This window comes from Sciurus carolinensis, chromosome 6 (genome assembly GCF_902686445.1).
Source record: "Sciurus carolinensis chromosome 6, mSciCar1.2, whole genome shotgun sequence".
Taxonomy (NCBI): domain Eukaryota; kingdom Metazoa; phylum Chordata; class Mammalia; order Rodentia; family Sciuridae; genus Sciurus; species Sciurus carolinensis.
In genome coordinates this window covers 159,094,115-159,111,957 of record NC_062218.1, presented here as the reverse complement: position 1 = coordinate 159,111,957, position 17,843 = coordinate 159,094,115, and the positions used below count along the sequence as shown (strand labels likewise).

At 52.1% G+C, this 17,843-nt stretch overlaps 1 protein-coding gene and 1 long non-coding RNA gene across 4 annotated transcripts in view; both read left to right on the top strand.

Moving 5' to 3' along the window:
* The window catches only part of Stk10 (serine/threonine kinase 10), a 123,875-nt gene extending 119,697 nt beyond the window's left edge, over positions 1-4,178 (top strand). For all 3 annotated transcript variants that reach the window (XM_047557000.1, XM_047557001.1, XM_047556999.1), the window contains exon 19: positions 1,972-4,178. In XM_047557000.1, coding sequence (XP_047412956.1) covers positions 1,972-2,112 — 141 coding nt within the window. In that variant the 3' untranslated portion in view covers positions 2,113-4,178. The remainder of the gene's footprint in view (positions 1-1,971) is intronic.
* An 8,375-nt stretch (positions 4,179-12,553) lies between these two features.
* LOC124986261 (uncharacterized) lies at positions 12,554-17,191 on the top strand. Its single transcript, XR_007109002.1, has 3 exons — positions 12,554-13,378; positions 14,047-14,086; positions 17,017-17,191. It is a non-coding gene; the product is annotated as an uncharacterized LOC124986261 (long non-coding RNA).
* Positions 17,192-17,843: the final 652 nt, after the last annotated feature.

Genomic DNA, 17,843 nt, shown 5'->3' with positions numbered 1-17,843 from the left:
TCCCTTGTAAGAGTCAGAGGAAGTGCTTGTATACTGTGCAGTATTTTTAGAAAAATTCAGATTTCGTTCTTCCGTTACGTACAGAACACCTGTTTGGGTCTATATATGTTGCTTGGACCATTGTTAACTCAGAATGAGGCCTTGGACAAGTCAAGCCTCCCCTCCCCACCCCCAAACTTTGCCTTTTCTTTTCTTTCATACCACTCAACCACTGAGCCACTTCCCCACCGGATGGAGCCTCACCGAGTTGCTGAGGGCCTTGCTAAGTTGCTGAGGCTGGCCTTCGACTTGCATCCTCCTGCCTCAGCCTCCCAAGCTGCTGGGGCTACAGCCTTGTGCCCGCACACCTGGCTTTGCCTTTTCAATTGTAAAATGTAGATAGTATTGCTTCCCTGAGGCAGGTGCTCACACGCTGCTGCCTGCGGGCCACATCAGGCCCACCAACTGTGTAAGTGAAGTTTTACTGGAGCACAGCTGTGCCGGTCACTTACGCCCTGTCCGTGCCTGTCTTGGCACCACGATGGCAGTTGGGCAGTTGTGGTAGAGACCGTGTGGCCTGCAAAGCCTACCGTCTTTGCCATGTGACTCACGACAGGAAGGAGATGGCCCACGTGGCCCAGGAGCTTGTGCAGAGGAGGTAGAACAGACTAGTGCTCAAGAGCACGGGCCTTGCAGCCGAACCGATGCGGGTGACATTCTGGCTTCCCCATTACACGTCGGGGATCCTGTGTCTGATGCTCAGGGCCAGAAGTGTTTGGTATCTTAGACTTTTTCAGGTTTTGGAATATCTGCGTGTGCATAACGCGAGGTGCCGGGGACAGGACGCCAGACTGAACACAAGATACTCAGAGTTCATTTATGTTTGATGAGGACCTTACACACAGAGCCCAGAAGTAATCTGGGGGTATTTTTGTTTTTGTTCTTGTTTTTCATAGTGCTGGGAACGGAACCCAGGACCTCCTGCATGCTAGGCAAGTGCCCTCCCGCGCTCTGGGAGGGTAGTTTTATACGAGACTTTTGACCTTAACCCATCTATCATGTGAGGTCAGGTGTGGAATTTTCCATTTGCGGTATCAAATCTGGCACTCATAAATTTTCAGAGCAAGGCAAACTTTATTTCCGCCAAAAAGTTGCAAATTCTCGAGTGACTTTGGATTGGGGGTTTTCGGAGTAGGGATGCTTGACCTGTCCTGGCTGTAGGATCTCGGGCGAGTTACTAACCCACCCTGCGCTCCAGAGTATTATCCGTCACTGTTCGCTGAGCATTCCTGGAGCACAGGTCGCCAGCTGACACCTGCAGCCTGGGACATGTGACGTTTGGGCAGCAGTAACTTACCTTATGATTTGGAGGTGGCCGACCTTTGTGAAGGTTTTGCATAAAAATCTGAGCTTCCGGTTTCCTCTGAAGAACTGGGAGCTCCGACAGCAAGGTGCTCCTCCACTGTCCTCTACTTCCTGTCCGACTGGAATGCAGATTACCAGAAAGCCCCAACAAGTCTTTCCGGTCGGGTCCAGTGTGTCCAGGCAAGGTGCCAGGGAGAGCTGAGAGTTCTGCCACACGGAGACCCTGGCTCCTAACACAGGTCGTTAGACTCCGGCCCTCAAAGGGTTGTGAGAAAGCGCCCCGTGGACGTCTGTGGAAGGGTGCGCTGCGTGGACACTGTCCCCGACGCCACCCTCTCTGCCCACCTTGCTCTGTAGCTCTCCATCTTCTAACTTGAGGTTTTTGAGATGCATCTGACTGTTCTGCCAGGAGATGTGCATCTGGTTCCCCTGTCCCTTCCCAGACCGTATCCCACAGCCCGGGGGCAGCTCCCGAGAGGGAGGAGTGGCACGAACCTTCTGGAGGGGGAAGGAGCCCGACCTAGTTACCAGGCACTGAGGGCCTGGAGGGGGCTTTCAGAGAAGGCCATGCCAGCAGGGGCGCTGCAGCCCGGTGCCACTGACCGCCACCTCCCTTCTGTCCCCCAGGCTCTGGAAGAGGATCTGAACCAGAAGAGGCGGGAGCAGGAGATGTTCTTCAAGCTGGGCGAGGAGGCGGAGTGCGCCAGCCCTGCCAGCCCCGGCCAGGCCTCCAGGCTCCCCTCCTGCGGCGCTGCGGACACTGCCTAAGGAGCCCGGGCTGCGGCGGCCTGCAGGGCTCCCGTCCTCTGTGACGCGTAACTCAGGACCCCCTCCCTCCTGCTCCTGTGCCAGCTCCACGCCAGCCGCGCCCTTGCCCCCTGTGCCTGTCAGGCCTGCCCCGGGTCCTGGCCTCCCACCTGCCCCTGGAGGGCCGGGAGCTGCGTGTCACCTGGCCCGCTGGTGTCCTCATGGAGGCCTGCCTCCCAAGCCGTAAGTGATCGGCCGTGGCGTCAGGCCGGGAGGAGTGGGTGCCGTGGCCTCCAGGCCCCTCCTGTTTGCCAGAACGGTTTTATTCTCTGTGGGCACAAAGCTCTGCCAGCGAAGCCACCACGCTCAGCCCTCTAGCCCTTCCTGGTGGCTTTCAGTGACTCCTTGCAGCGACAGACAGGAACCCTGACACCCCTTTCCTTTCCCAGCAGCGCCAGGCCGGCGGCCAGCTGTGTGGGTGTCCCCGTTCCCTGGCCCCCCCCAGCTCTGTGTTTGTGGGGGGCAGGGTGGGGAAGGCGGGGGCGCTGATCTCAGGCATTTCAGGCCACCTCTCGGGCCCTCCCGGAGCGCCCCGCAGCTGGCCCCTGACCTCTTGTGCCCACGTGGGTGGAACGGGCCTGCTGCCTGGGCCCAGCCACCAAGAGTTGGTAGGGAACGTGCTGGCACCAGAGGCCCGAGAAGGCACAGGCTGCACTGCCCGCCTGCCCCTCCTGGGGTCCCGCAGGCTCCTCCCGCACAGGACTTGGCAGCCCCGTCTGCAGGAGGCTCTTTCCTCCACCGGGGCCCGTGTCCAGTGCCACCTTGCGTTTCAGCCAAGCCTGGCAGCCACTTAGACTGCTCCTAGGAGAAAAGGCCGGGGTGGGGGCAGGATGCCTCCCCCGGGAACACGGCAGAGCCAAGGGCCTGAACCTCCATGGGGCCCGGCCCCCAGGTCACTCGACCTGCCTCCAGACGCTGCCCAGCCGCGGCAGAGCGTGCGTAGCTGGGTAGAGCGACCGCCGGGCCAGCGAGCCTCTTCTCCAGGAGGCAGACCCCCCCCCCCCCGCCTTGTCTGGCTGCTGCAGCCAGCCAGGTGCGCCAAGGCCGGCCTCTTCAGGAAGACGCGGGTGCCACCAACACCCGAGCCGGACGACGCTGGGGGCCCAGATGGCTTGTGGAGTCTGGGTACTGTTTTCCTGGACACCCAGAGAGGACTTTCTCCTCTGTTACTGCTCAGGCGAGGGTTCCAGCAGCCCCCGGAAGTTGTCTCAGCACTGGTGGTGACTGGATGCTTGGGAAGGAAGGGGCAGCCATGGAACAGGACAAGAGGACAGGTTCCCAGATCCTAACTGCGCCATCAGTAGCTCCCGGGGCCCAGGAAGGCAGGGCTTCTCCTAGGTGAGCGAGCATCCGCTGGCTGCGTCCGTATTTGACCCGGATGCGTTGGTTTTCAGGTTTCACACAGGAGACAAGCGAATCACTTGTCTCTCTCTGTTCTCCTGGGGGTTGGGTGCGGGGAAAGGTGAGCTGGCAGCAGGGTGACCACAGAACCGAGAGCCAGGTCCCGGGAGAGGCCGCAGACGGTGGTCAGCCAGGGGTGTTTGGTGCACTGTTTACAATATTCCCTCCGACTTGAGAATGAGGGCTGGTGAAATGCCGGGTAGTGATCCAGCAGACGTCTTCTGCCATCTCCTCTGCCTCGTCATTCATGCTGTCCTAGTCCTTCTGGCAGTCGCTGCCGGCCGGCTCACTGCTGCCCAAGCCCTGAGAGCGCTCATGTGCCTTTTTGAATGACGGCTGGCCTGGCCTCCCAGCCTCACAGATGGGCCGTGTGCAAAGCCGTGGCTGAGAAGGCCCACACAGTATTCCTCATGCCCTGTGCTAACTTTTTCTGTGCAAGGGACAGACGGAAATGTATCTCCATTTTTAGCAGAGTAAATATGACTAACTTATATTTTCTCTTTATGAAGGATAGAAGCTATTTTTATGTAGTTTCCAAAGTTTATATAAAACTTTTGTAAAATGTTCTCTGCAAAGGTAACTCTGAGAATGTAAATATGCTTCTAATAAAATAACAAATAAGGTCACTTGTGTTTGGGGTTGTTCTTTTGGAGTGGAGGGAACGGGGCAAAGCAGGGCACGCTTACCTGCCTTTGCTCAGCAAGAAAGGGTTTATCCTTCAAGCACACGCGGGCCACCCATGCCAGATAGCAGGTCGGCCTTTGGGGTTTTGCATGGCGGGGACAGAAGGTGTGCAGCCTGTTCTCTGTAGACGTCAATACCACTGCCTTCCAACAAGCCTTCACCAACCTCCGGGACTTTCTGTGTTGGCACATTGAGTCGTCCCAATGACCTGTGAGTAAAATCCCCATTCCCACCCTCCAGAGGAGGGAAACCACCCCTGGGCAAGGCAAGGGTCAGGTCAAATCTCACAACACCGGTGACACCTGTGCGATTCCAACTTAGACCTCCTACCAGTGCTGTGTCCACTACACCCCATCACCCAGCTGCCTGGAAGCCAGTCGGGGGTCACACAGACAGCTGACCATTGCCATCACTGTCATCTCTGAAGAGATTTGTCTGCCATGCCTCTCAACCACCATTGAGGGGTTCTTAACCTGGGGTCATGGCTGAATTTAGGGTGTCCTTGTACTTTGATGGCAAAAGATGTGTTATTTTTCCTGATTTCAAACTGAGAGTAAGCATCCCCTTCCACTGGGATGTGAGCCACAAACCCCAGGGGTGTTGGGAGTCCCTGCAGCTGTGTCACCAACAGAAGTCACAGGTCTTCCCTGCCACATTGCAGTGGCTACAGGTATCTCAAGAGATCATTTCTGAGCCTCACTTTTAAATTGTTTAAGTTGTTGTTACTAGACCTATATCATTAGATCTTGTCATTTAATAGATATATACCTATACATCACAAGTGTCATTTATATAAACAGTGTAGATGTGTGCATGTATTTTTCCAATATTTTGATAACCTGTTTATTTTGATCGGTTTCATTTGTAATCATTGTGCTTTATATTGTGCACTGGAAGATATCACTCTGAGAAGGGGCTCATGTGCCTCATGGAACACCAGAGGAATTTGTGGCACATGAAACAACGAAGGGCCCTGCTCCCCCCAGCCCTGAGCTGGCTGTCACCTGGAAGGCTTCTGACCAGCAGGGACAAGCGGGTCACTGTGTCACGTGGCCTGTGATCTCCTGCCAGCACCGTGGACACAGCATTTATTACTGTGGGGGGGGGGGTGCAAACAAGTGAGCCACCAGCATGCCTGCCAGGAAGGGCAGGAAAGGTGACCCAGGTTCCAAGAATTCAGGAGATAGCCTGGAGAACAATGCATTAGGGGATGGGCGGGACTTGGGAAATGAGTCATCACACGTTAACTGAGCCCTCTTAAGAGGGTTCCACCAAGTCCTGGAGATGCCGAAATGAAGGACGCTGACACCATCTTCAACAAGTTTGCCCGGTGGAGAAATAAATCTGGAAATGCTGAGCATTGGTGCAGGCTGATGTTGCCTGGGAGAACCAGGGAGGACTTCCCGGAGGAGGTGGCACTGAGTCTTGGAGGACAAGCTAGGGTGTGCCCAGCAACACGTATTCACAGATTGGGACATAGTTTAGGGTAAATGGTTGAAATGTCATGAGGCTGGAGAGACGGTCAGGACCAATGAGCAAGCCAGGTTAAGACACCTGTACCCCCAGGGCAGTGAGAAGAATAGGAAAGAATTTCAGGGGAGGGACAGTTGACATCATGATCTTAGCAATTCAAGGGGTTGGCTGAGAAGGACTGAGATCATGTCCCATAAGTATATAGTCCACAAAGGTTTGAAATTGTTGGAAGATTTCAGGCTCCATGAGGACAGGGAGTGAGAATTTTTAGCTGAACTAAGTGCCCAGAGGGTAGCAAGGTGCAGTGCCAGAGAGACCCAGTCTCGGCTCTGGCACCAGGGGTGTGTGCTAGGTCTGATCAGTATGAATGTCTAGTTAAACACAGAGTGTCCACTTCCAGGGCTGGAAAACCAGTCCTCGCATTGACAACCCCTGGAAATTTATGATTAGGAATTCATTTGACTGGGTGCCATGACCTGGTTGACGAGGCTTTGAGGGTTTGCAGAACGCCTCACCAATTCAGACGGAGAGGGAGCAGGCTGGGAAACTGCTGACCCAGCACGGCGACAAGCTTTCTTACCGCTCGGGACGTAGGGAACAAGCTGACCCCATCTGATCTCTGTTGGGAATGTCAGCGGGGTACACTCAGAGGACAGGCCAGTCAGAGAGGGGAGCTGAGAGACTGGTGTATCGTGAGGTCGTGAGGAACTGGGGAGACCAGGAAGAGCCAACTGCAAGGGGAAGTCAAGAATGAGCTGGCACTCAGAAGAATGATCCTGGAATTTCTGGCTTTGCTGACTGGGTGGGTAGAGGTATCGTTTGCTGTGTTAGAAAAGATTGGCAAAGGGCAAAATTTGATGTTGTGAAAGGGGGGAATTGGAGGGTCAATTTGTTTTTTTCTGGGGGGGTACCAGGGGTTGAACCCAGGGGCACTCGACCACTGAGCCACCTCCCCAGCCCTATTCTGTATTTTTATTCAGGGTCTCACCGAGTTGTTTAGCGCCTTGCTTTTGCTGAGGCTGCCTTTGAACTTGCAATCCTCCTACCTCCGCCTCCCGAGCTGCTGGGATTAGGAAGTTCACTTTTAAAGTGAGAACTTAAAAAGTTTGGTTTCCCTACGTCAAGTTCGAAATACTGTAAGGCGACCCTCTGAAGACATCCAGGAGGGACGTCACTGGTCCACACACATCTGGAGCTAAGGATATGTCTGGGCTGAGATATGGACTTGAAAATAAGAGTATGAGATGAGTAATTGAGAAAAATCAAGCTGGAGAGAGGCTTGGCCAGAAAGAGAGATGGACATGATGAAGAGTGTACTCTGAAGACAAGGTGGACTCCAGCTTTGGATTGTGGACAGTGACTAGCTGCCATGCAAACCCTGTGCCGGAGGGGCACAGACTGACTGGAGGAGGATGATTAGGATAGTTATTAGATGGATTCTGATCTTTATAGTGACCCAGGTAAGAGGAGGGTCACAGCGTCATATCCTGACTTTGTCACTTACATTATGTTATGATTTTCGTTCAGTGCTGGACATGGAACCCAGGACCTTGTCACCCTGGGCCACGCCCCGGCCCTGTGTTCTGAACGTTTAACTGCGTCGCTAAGCATGGCTTTAAATGGCTGAAGAAGCCACCAGTCTGTGAACGTCTGAGCTACGTAACTGGTACTGCGCCGTGAGGCATTTTGGCTCGTCTCAGGTTTTTCTCGTCACATAACTCCCTACGGCTGTGCCAGGTAAAGTCTTTTGCCCCTGCCTTGCTGATAAACAGCTCTCCAGAGTCTCACAGTCTTTCCAAAATTATTTGGTCAAGTCTAGTTACCAAGTTTTACTTTCTCATGTGACATAAACTTTTCCTCATGCAGTTCAAAGCTTGTGGGGAAGGACAGCTGGGCTGGGGTCGTCGCTCAGAGGGGGTCGTGAAGCCTGGGGTCCACCCGGAGCTGCCAACCGACCGACCGACAAACCGCAGCTGGCGTGTACTCCCTAGATGTGCCGCCTGGATTCCCCATTTCTGCCCCTGCAGTGACTGGGCAGAACGAGCTGTGACGGGTTCCGCCCAGTGACGTGTGACCGTCACACCTGTGCCGAAGCTGACTGCGAGCCCACGCGCGGCCCGGTGCTGCAGACCCCCTCCCTCACCGTGAAAGCAGCTGTGGAGGCTTCGTGTCCAAGACGCAGCAGGAGGCCCCGGCCTCCCACCCTGGACTCCACCAGCTGCCAGGCCTCAGGACTGCCGGTCGGGGTTCGGCCGGCTTGCGGTCTCCGTGCGCCCCATCTCCACCTGAGCGTCTCCTCCCACCAACTGGGTGGCATCGGGCTCCCCCAGGGTTGGAGGTGTGGACAGGGCCTCAGGGAAGGAAGGAAGGAAGGAGGACTGGTGGGTGCTGAGGGCTGATGGGGACTGAACCCTGGCCTTGTGTGTGCTCAGCACTGAGCTGCCCCCCAGCCGGGCTCCTCTCCCGTGGCTCCTCACCCCACTCCTCACTGTGGCAGCCTCTGCTTTCCAGTCTGTGACTGGGCCTCCCTTCCCAGGCCTGCTCCTGGGCTTCCAGCCTCTTAGCCACGGGCACAGAGGCTGAAGTGCTGGGGACCGTGCCTCTGCCCACCCCGGGGAGAGCCTGAGCCCAGGAGTGGGAGCTAAGAGCCCTGGCAGCCAGTTAGGGTGGACTCTGAGCCACCCGTGGCCCCCGCGGAGCCCCTCCCGAGGACCTGCTTGAGAGGGTGCCCTCCCTTTGCGTGCCCCACCCCGCTCTCCTTTCCCTCCCCAGTTTCCCCTGGGGGCCTGGACTTAGTAGATGCTGGCATGAAGACTCCGCGTCACAGGCTGCCTTTAGGGAGCTCTACTTAAGGCGCTTGGAACTGGTGATGCTCTTAAGAAAAACACTCTGAGGATGAGACTTTGGAATTCAGACGGCAAATAAGGACCCTGTCACTCATGGTAAGTGTCCTGTCACTAGCACCTGGTATGCGGTAGCAGGCCATTACTAACGTCTGGCTCTGCGGTTAGTCAGAAGTGGACACAGTTGAGGAGAGTCACCCTGGCTTGTGCATACAGTAGCACCAGTAGTTTGAAGGACACTGACGCCTGTGATCCCAGCGTCTTGGGAGGCTGAGGCAGGAGGATTACAAGTTGAAGGCCAGCCTGGGCAACTTGGCTAGACTCTGTCTCAAAATTGAAAAAAATAAAAGGATCGGGGATGTAGCTCAGTGGGAGAGTGCCCTGGGTTCAATCCCTAGTACTGCAAATAAATAAAATAAAATAAAAAGACTACCATTGAACTAATAATCCACTTCTGGGTATTTCCAACTGCCCAGAAATCGGTTTGCCAAAGACGTCCACGCTCATGTTCTTAGCAGCCCGCTGTGGAATCGAGCTGGGTGTCCGTCAGCAGGTGGATGGGTGAAGGGGTGCAGTTCATGGACACCACAGAGAACTCTTCAGCCTTAAACAAGAAGGAAACCCTTTCAATTGTGACAACCTAAACGGAATAGGAGGACACGGTGCAAGTGAAATAGGAGGTGTAGAGACAGATGCAGCCAGGCTGCCGTGCTCACCTGTACTCCCAGCAGCAGGGGAGTCTGGGGCAGGAGGATCACGAGTTCAAGGCCAGCCTGGGCAACTTAGTGAGAACTTATCTCAAAAAATAAAAAGTGGGGGGGGGGGCGTAGCTTCATGGTGGAACATTCCTGGGTTCAGTCCCAGTAGAGAAAACCCAAACCAAACATTTAGCCCTAGACCCCTTGAACATTCCAAGCTGGCAGAAGTGAGTTGGTCTCCCCTTGCTAAAGGTGATAGCAGCCCCTCTTTGCAAATGCAGGGCCCCAGTCTGAGGCACATCACCTGCCAACAATCCCTGCCTCCCCCAGGATCTTCCGCAGGGAGCAGTGGTGTGAGCCATAGTTTCAGCTATTTGGGAGGCCGAGGCAGGAGGGTCTCCTGAGCCCACGCATTCAAGACCAGCCTGGGCAATGCAAAAAGACTGTAAAAAAGTCTTCTGCAGCCCCTTCTGAGCATTAGACCAATACCAGGGTTAAGTCTTGGGATGGTCCACTTGGGGAGGTGCCAGTCTGCTGAGGGCGGAACGGGGTCATTCACCAGAGGAGCTGCAGGACAAGACTTGTCTCCTGGAAAGGACCCGGAGCCCCTGCTTGCAGTGTGGGTTGAGGATGCTGGACCAGGGGCGGGGTGCTGGAATGTTCCACGGTTAAAGGACTCTTCTAGGAGGCAGTGTGAGCACCCCAACTAGGGCCTCAAAGCTGGTCTCTGGTAAGGGAGAGTTTAGATGGAAGGAAATGATGCGCGCTTTGGGAAGATGTGCTGGGACGATCAGGACCGAGGGCCAAGGAGGGGACCCAGGGCCAAGGAGGGGACCCAGAGGTCCGCCACCAGAGTACCCCAGAGATCCAGCCTTGGAGTACGTGGCGTGAGAGGCCAGGCAGTGAGTGTGGTCCCCACGTGGGTCTTTCTTACAGTGCACCCAAGTCCCCGCGGTGTTCTCAGTGGCCATTTGTTTGGTCCCCAATTGGTGATCAGGCTGTGTCGCCTGTGTGAGGGTCCGAGGAGCCCTCTGCAGAGGCAGAGAGGCCTCTGCTTGGACCTTCCAGGCTCTCGACAGGTCACAGGAAAGAATTTAAGGCTGCATCAGGTTTAGGCGAAGAGAGGAAGAGCGCAGAGAGCAGAGGCGAGCGCAGGCGCTCAGGCGGAGTGGGCCCGGGGCTGAAGGGCGGCTTCTTAGTAGGCGCGTGATCACGTGAGCACTTCCTTCGGCTGGGAAATAGCAAGAGCCTATTTCCGTTAGGGGGCCTGGTCTGGCTGTGGGTTTTGGCCTGCATCAGGGTCTGTGGTGCCAGCTGGTTGCCTGGGTGGTCCAATGCGGGTGGGGGGTGTCTAATCAAATGTTAGCCTCTAGGGTCATGAGGTCAGCTGTCTCTTTCTATTGAGGTCTTGTTTTTAGGTTACTATATCCCAGAAAATTTAGAGGGAACTATAAAGTTACAAAGTAATTTATGGGCTGTCCTTCCTCCCTCCCTCCCTCCTCTCCCCTCCTTCCAACGTTGGAGATGGAATCCACGGCCTTGCACCTGCTTAGGTGCTACGATTTGGATGTCAGATGTCTCCCCAAAGCTCGTGTGAGAGACAACGCAAGAAGGTTTAGAGGAGAAATGATTGGGTTAGGAGAGCCTCCTTCCAATCAGTGAATTGAGCCCCTGACAGGATTCACGGAGTGGTGACTGAAGGCAGGTGGGGTGTGGCTGGAGGAGGTGGGTCACTGGGGGCGCGTTTCTGGGGTATCTGTTTTGTATCTGGCGAGTGGAGTCTGTCTGCTGTCTGATCATGTGAGCGGCTTCCCTTCACCACACTCTTCTGCCATGATGTCCTGCCTGCAGTTTATGGATTGAGACCTTTGAAACTGTGAGCTCCCCGCAAAACTTTTCTTCTCTACAATTGTTCTGGTTGGGTCTTTTAGTTGCAGCAGTGAAAAAGCTGACCAAAACACTTGGCCATCATTCTTTAACATGCCCATGGAAAGCTCTTTTCTAAGAGGTGCCAATTTTATATTATTTTTTCTCCCTGAACGCCCATTTCCATTTTGCTTTTCACCAAAGAATTTTATTCTATTTTTTCAGCTTGCTTTAATGAAGGAAATTGAGACAAACTTAGGACATATTTGTTGTTGATATTTGGAAGCCTTTTATTATCACACTATCATATTTCTCTTCTGAATGTTGTTATAAGCTTATTTTCTGTGATAATCAGCTCTACATATTAACTGGATTGTTATCATTATAATTACTGTTAAACACAATTAGTCAAACAATAAGTATATTAATTTCATGATGATTAAACATAAGCACAGAATTTTATCAGAACTACATCTTTTTTAAAGAGATGGATCATTAAAAATCACTTGCATATTTCTGTACATGAATGTTTGCTTGTTGCTAAAGACAAAATTCTGCATCAAATTCATTTTTAGGTTTTCTTTTTACAGATGTTAGTAGTGAGAAAGCTTGTTCATATAAGAACAATAGTTTGCCGGTACAGTATGACACATGCTTCAACTTTCAGCTACTTGGGAGGCTGAGGCAGGAAAATCAGAAGTTCTAGGCCAGCCTGGGTAACTCAGCTAGACCCTGTCTCAAAATAAAAAATAAAAAGCATTGGGGATTGACTGTAGGATGAATGGGACATCACTTGCCTATGTTCATATATGAATGCATGACCAGCGTAACTCCACATCATGTACAACCGCAAAAATGGGACGTTATACTCCATGTATGTATGATATGTCAAAATACATACATGTATAACTAAAAACATAAAAATTGTTTAAAAAGGGTTGGGGATATAGGTTAGTGGTAGAGCAACGCTGGGTATCAAGATTCATTAGCTGGGTGTGATGGTGAATGCCTGTAAACCCAGTGACTAGGGAGGCTGAGGCAAGAGGATTGCAAGTTCGAGGCCAGCCTCAGCAACTTAGCAAGGCTCTAAGCAACTTGGCAACTTAGTGATCCTTTTTTTTTTTTAAAGTCGGGGTGGGCTCAGTGGTTAAGTGCCCCTGGGTTCAACCCCTGGTACCAAAAGAGCCATTAAATGACAATGAATTATACTTGTATAGCAGAGACATTCCTATGTGTTCACCAAACTCTATTTCTTTCTTTCTTTTTTTTTTTTTTTTTATCTTGTTGTCTTATTTTTTTGCAATGCTGGGAATAGAACCCAGGGCCTTGCATTTCCCTTTTTTTCTTTTTGCAGTCCAGGAATTGAACCCAGGGCTGCTCTATCAATGAGCCACATCTCCAGCCCTTTTCATTTATTTTTTAAATTTATTTTGAGACAGGGTCTTGGTAATTTGCTGAGGCTGGCCTTGAACTGGTGATCCTCCTGCCTCAGCCTCCTTAGTAGCTGGGATTACAGGTGTGCACCACTATACCTGGCTACATTTGCCTTTTTCTAGCACACTAGAAGAGTGCCTTGTGTAAGTGACTGAGTAATAACCAGTGAACAGTGAGCAGGAACAAAGTGCTTCTGAAAGAAGGTCATTAGTAACTAGCGAGCTTTCCCTGGATGTGTTCCCCCCAGCAACATTAGAGACCACCAAACCCAGTGGCGTGGCTCTAAGGTAAGGGTTAGCAGACCTAGACTGCACTTGGTGTGAGTAAGACACATGCTTAGCTGTTCTGTTTCCAGAGGGTAGGAATTAGTTGCATGCCAGCTTGCCTTCCCTGGGTGACACTTCTCTGGATTCTGTTCCTCTTCTCTTGGGCGGGGGGGCGAGAGACTCGTGGGCAGGATCTGGAGCCGGGAGGTGAAGCATCTGTTCTGCATCCCGTGTCCGTTGTTACTGATGGGCTGTAGCTGGACTGAGTTCCTTCGCTTCCTGGAGAGCCTCCTTCAGCTTCTGACTCCCGGGCCACGCGTGCATGTTTAGCTCTGCCACAAGGGGCTCCAGCCTAGAGATAAAGCCCCCACCTCACCCAGGTCAGCGGCAATGAGAACAGACCCAGGTTTCCTTCAGTCTGTCCTGCTGGGCCACAGTTCTTGCTGATGCTTGCTGTCCCCTCTTCATAGCCATCTCTTCCCTACCTGGCCACCTGGCTGCAAGATGCAGCACTGGTTGTGAGACAGCAGCCTCAGAGAGACCAATTCGTGATATTTGACAGGTAAGTTCAACTACTTGTAAACCAAAACCCCAAACCCTGCCTGGCACAGTAGCACCCACCTGTAATCCCAGCTACTGGGGAGGCTGAGGCAAGAGGATCTCAAGTTCAAGGTTAGCCTGGGCACCTTAGTGAAACCCTGTCTCAAAATTACAAATAAAAAGGCCTGGGGAGGTAGCTCTGTGGAAAATCACCCAGCTTTGATTCTCAGTACCACAAAACAAGAACACACTCTGTGGCACAGCATATTCTATCCTAACGTGCCTTCCTTTGTTCTTCCATTTGAAGGTATCCTTTTTTAACCTTTATTTTATTTACTTAAGTGGTGCTGAGGATCGAACCCAATGCCTCACACATGCGAGGCAAGTGCTCTACCACTAAGCCCCAGCCCCAGCCCCTGAAGGTAGCTTATTTAACCCAAGCGCAGAAAGAACTAGGAAAATACAAGCATTAATTTTAAAACGTTTGCCAATAAATTGATGACGTTTTTACCAATGTGCTCTAAATATATTTTCCTAAAAAATTGTAAAACTAAAGATGTAACTCACCTAGTGTCCATTATTGGTGAGGCTGGTCCTCGCTGTCAAATCAGTCAGCCAAATTACCCCCCACCAGAAAAAGCCAAATAAATCTGTATTTTATGACAACTATCTTATCTCTGGGTTCTACAGATAGAGGAATAAAAGCATGGACCCTTGTCACATGGATGAGGTAAGGTGCTGCTACCTTCAGTACTTCTCACCAATATTCGTACTATGATTTCACAAATTCCCCAAGAGAATTCCATTCCTTGATCTTAGCTAGAAATGAAACCTCTCTCCCTCATCCTCCCTTTTCATACTGTATCTGAATTCAAAAAATTCATCACAGGTCAGAATGTACTATTTTTGAGTGACGTCCTTATCAATGCCTTCGGCAGTATTCATAGGAAAGGGAAAGACAGAACCCTGCCAAGGTTCATGGTGCTTTGATTAGGAGAGATAGCATCGAGTTCAATATTTTGAATAACTAGTTCTTTTTCTGGTGTGCTATTAGTTATCTGTTGCTGCGTAATGCTTGTCCCCACACAGCTTAAAATAACATACGTTATCTCGCCTATCTCCATGGGTCAGGAATGCAGGAAAGGCTGGTTCTGGCTCAGGGTCTCCCAGAAGTCAAGAGCGTTGCTATGGTTTGAATCTGGAATGTCTCCAAAGGCCCATGTTTTGAAGGCTTGTACCCTAGCTACTGGGAGGTGGTAGGATCTTTGAGGTAAGGCCTCGTGGGAGACCTTAGGTCAATAGAGGCACATCCCTGGAGGGGACTGTGGGACCCTGGTCTCTTCTTTGTTTCTTAGCTGCCCTGAGGTAAGCAGTTTGCTCCACCAAGTGCTCACCACTGAGATGTACTCAAAAGCAATGGGACCAGCGACCGTGAACTCAAACTCCCAAACCTGTTTCTCATCATAAGTTCATACCCCAGGCGCTTGTCTGTGGTAGTGGGAAGCTGGTTAACCATTGCTGAGGGGGCTGTGGTCATCTGGAGGCTTGTGGTCTAGGGAGAGCTGGCCTGTTAGCAGGTCTGGCAAGTTGGTGCTGGCTGTTGGCAGGTGGTCCCAGTTCCTTACCCCGTGGACCTCTCCACGGGGCTGCTTGACGGTCCTAGAATATCAAGCTCGCTTGCCTTTATGGAAAGAGGGTGGCGTGGCTCCCCGCACGTGGAAGTTTGCTGAGGTGCTACAGGATGGGGCTGGTAAGCAGGAAACTGCTGCTGAGGTGTCAGGAACTTGCCTGGAAGCTCATTTTGAATGTCCCAGTCACATGTGTGAGAGAGAGGGAGCTCGCACACATGAGTGCATGCATGTGACAGGGACAGTTCTGCAAGTGGTCTGCTGCCATGGGCCAAAAGAGCAAGAAGGAAAAGAAAGTGCCAGACGCGGGACCAGAAGCCTGGTCATTCTGCTGGGTTCCTCCCCGGCCCTTTTCTGATGGTGAACCACATGTTGGCTGGTGGAGGAGACATACTCCTGGGGTCCTGCTCCCAATCTCAAAGTGTGGGGAGAAAGGAGGGCTTGGAGCTGAGGCTATAAACAGCTAACAGGACGGCACACGAGCTGCTGCAGAACATTCTGTATTTGCTTCTGGAGTGCTGTCCTTGACCCCTGGGAGTGGTACCTTGGACGTAGTGCACACACATCACTCTGCCTCTGTACAATCCAAGCTGTACAAATAATTTTGAATCCTGTGACAGCTGACCCTCAGGGTTTCGGTTCAGGGTCAGGGACTTGTACCCCTGCACCGTTGGCATGTTTTGCAGACCCTGGCGCAGAGCTGCGTGGAACCCTAGGGGAACCGTGCCTCCCGGGCTTCTGCTTTCTCCAGGACCCAATCCATCGCCAGCTGGTGTCAAGTCTGAGGCACCAAGAATCTCTACGTGCATGAGTTTTTGTTGCAGAAGAGGCGAGGGCGAGGAGATGGGCTGGGCTAGTGTAGACTGCTGCCATCAATCCCACGGAGCTTGGGTATTGGGCCCAATATTAGCATCATTTTTCTTTTTAGTGTCGGGGGTATGATTTTAATAAAAGGACAGAAACCTTGAGTCAAGCTCCATTATAGTTCTAATGCCAGGGTGGCAAACACAAATATCTATATTGATTTGGAACAAAACTAAAGTAAGAGAAGCATATGGATTGCTACGGTTTGAATGTTCCCACCAAAATCCAGGTTGAAATTTAATCCCCTTGCTGTTAAGAGGGGACTTGGTGACGAGGGCTGTGCCCTCACCAATGGATTAATGGGATAATGGGTGACAAGGGAGTGGCTTTGTTGGAAGCCACATGGCTGGCTTATGCTCTCGTGCCACGTGATGCCCTCTGTCATGTCATGACCTTCGTGAAAGGCCTTCGTCAGATGCCAAGCAGATGCTGGTGCCATTCTCTTGGACTTCAGAACCATGAGTTAAACGCACCTCTTTTCTTTATTGGTCACCCAGGCTCAGATATTGTTACAGCAACAGAGAAGACTAAGGCACAGGTACAGGACAACAGGGAGGGGTGGCAACTTCGGAAAACTACGGAATACAGAGCTCATGTCAAGAAGACAGTGGCAGGGCTGGGGCGTGGCTCAGTGGTGGGACACTTGCCTGGTGCAGTCCCTAGCACTGCAAAAACACACCAATAATCAGATATTCTAATTTTGGAAGAGAAGCTGGGAATGCGGATTTTGAAATGTGAAACTGTCTGGGGCTGGGTTGTGGCTCAGTGGGAGAGCGCTCGCCAGCATGTGTGGGGCACTGGGTTCGATCCTCAGCACCACATAAATAAATAAAGGCCCTGTGTCCATACACAACTAAGACAATGTGAAACTGTCAAATTTTAAAATAAGATGGTCTAAGATAAACATCCACGGGGGAGGGGCTCACACTCAGCACGTGCCTCCTGCCTGCGCAGCTGCCCTGTCCTTTGCAGTGGGTTGGCTGTCACGCTGGCGTAGCCCCATGAGCCACGCCTCTCCGCCTCTCCGTACTCACGTCCTGTGTGGAAGCCTCCCACACTGACTGTGGACTTGGTCTCATGACTTGCATAGGCCAATGAGCCATTAGTAAGTGTGGTGCAACCAGAGGCTTGATAAGCATTTGTTAACTGGGGTTTATCCTCTTTCTAGCCTCCAAACAGAGGATTGAGTGATAAGAAGCCTTGTGGAAAAGAGAGCCCCAGAGGGTAAGAAGTCATTTTGAACGAGATCCCAGCTGATTGCAGCCCATGTGTAACCTCAGCTGACAACATGTGGGCCCAGCTGGGCCTGGTTAGCCCACACAGTTGTAAAAAATAAACCAATGCTGCCCTAAGCTACTGAGTCCTGGGTGGTTTGTTACGTTGCAGTAGGTAACTGAAACGACCGTTTATCAACCTTCTTGTTTTACTATTTAATGTCCCAAGGTCCAGACAGGTCACCTAGAAACACCTGATAAAGAGAAAAGCACTTTGACATTTGGGAGCTGGCCCGGTACAATCCGTGGGGTTGTAATGTTGCCAGACAAGAGCCTAACCCTCACAGAGAGGACCTGAGTTCTCCTATGGAACATAAACAATTCCACAGAACATCAACCTCAAATAGGGCCATTCTGTGATCATTATAGATCAGGGCAAAAGCGAGACCGCTTCAAAATCATGTGTGAACACAGACAAAACGTGAACATTTTCCAAATCACAAACAATGACTAGATACTCTGGTCGGGCTAATTCCAGGGGCTGCCACTTCTTCACCAATTACAGCTTTGGCGTCAATTCAGTACTGTCTTCGGGCAGATGAGATTCATCAGTCGTCCCACCCTAGAAGGACTCCACTTCCTGACAGCATCTACTCCAGCGCCAAGCCCGCGCTCCCTCTCCCTCTTCCACATCACCTAACAGCTCCCGGGCTGCCCCGAGATTCTGGCTCACGCGACCACCGGCGCTGCGGGTGGCTTGGGGAGGGCGCGGGCAGCCCTG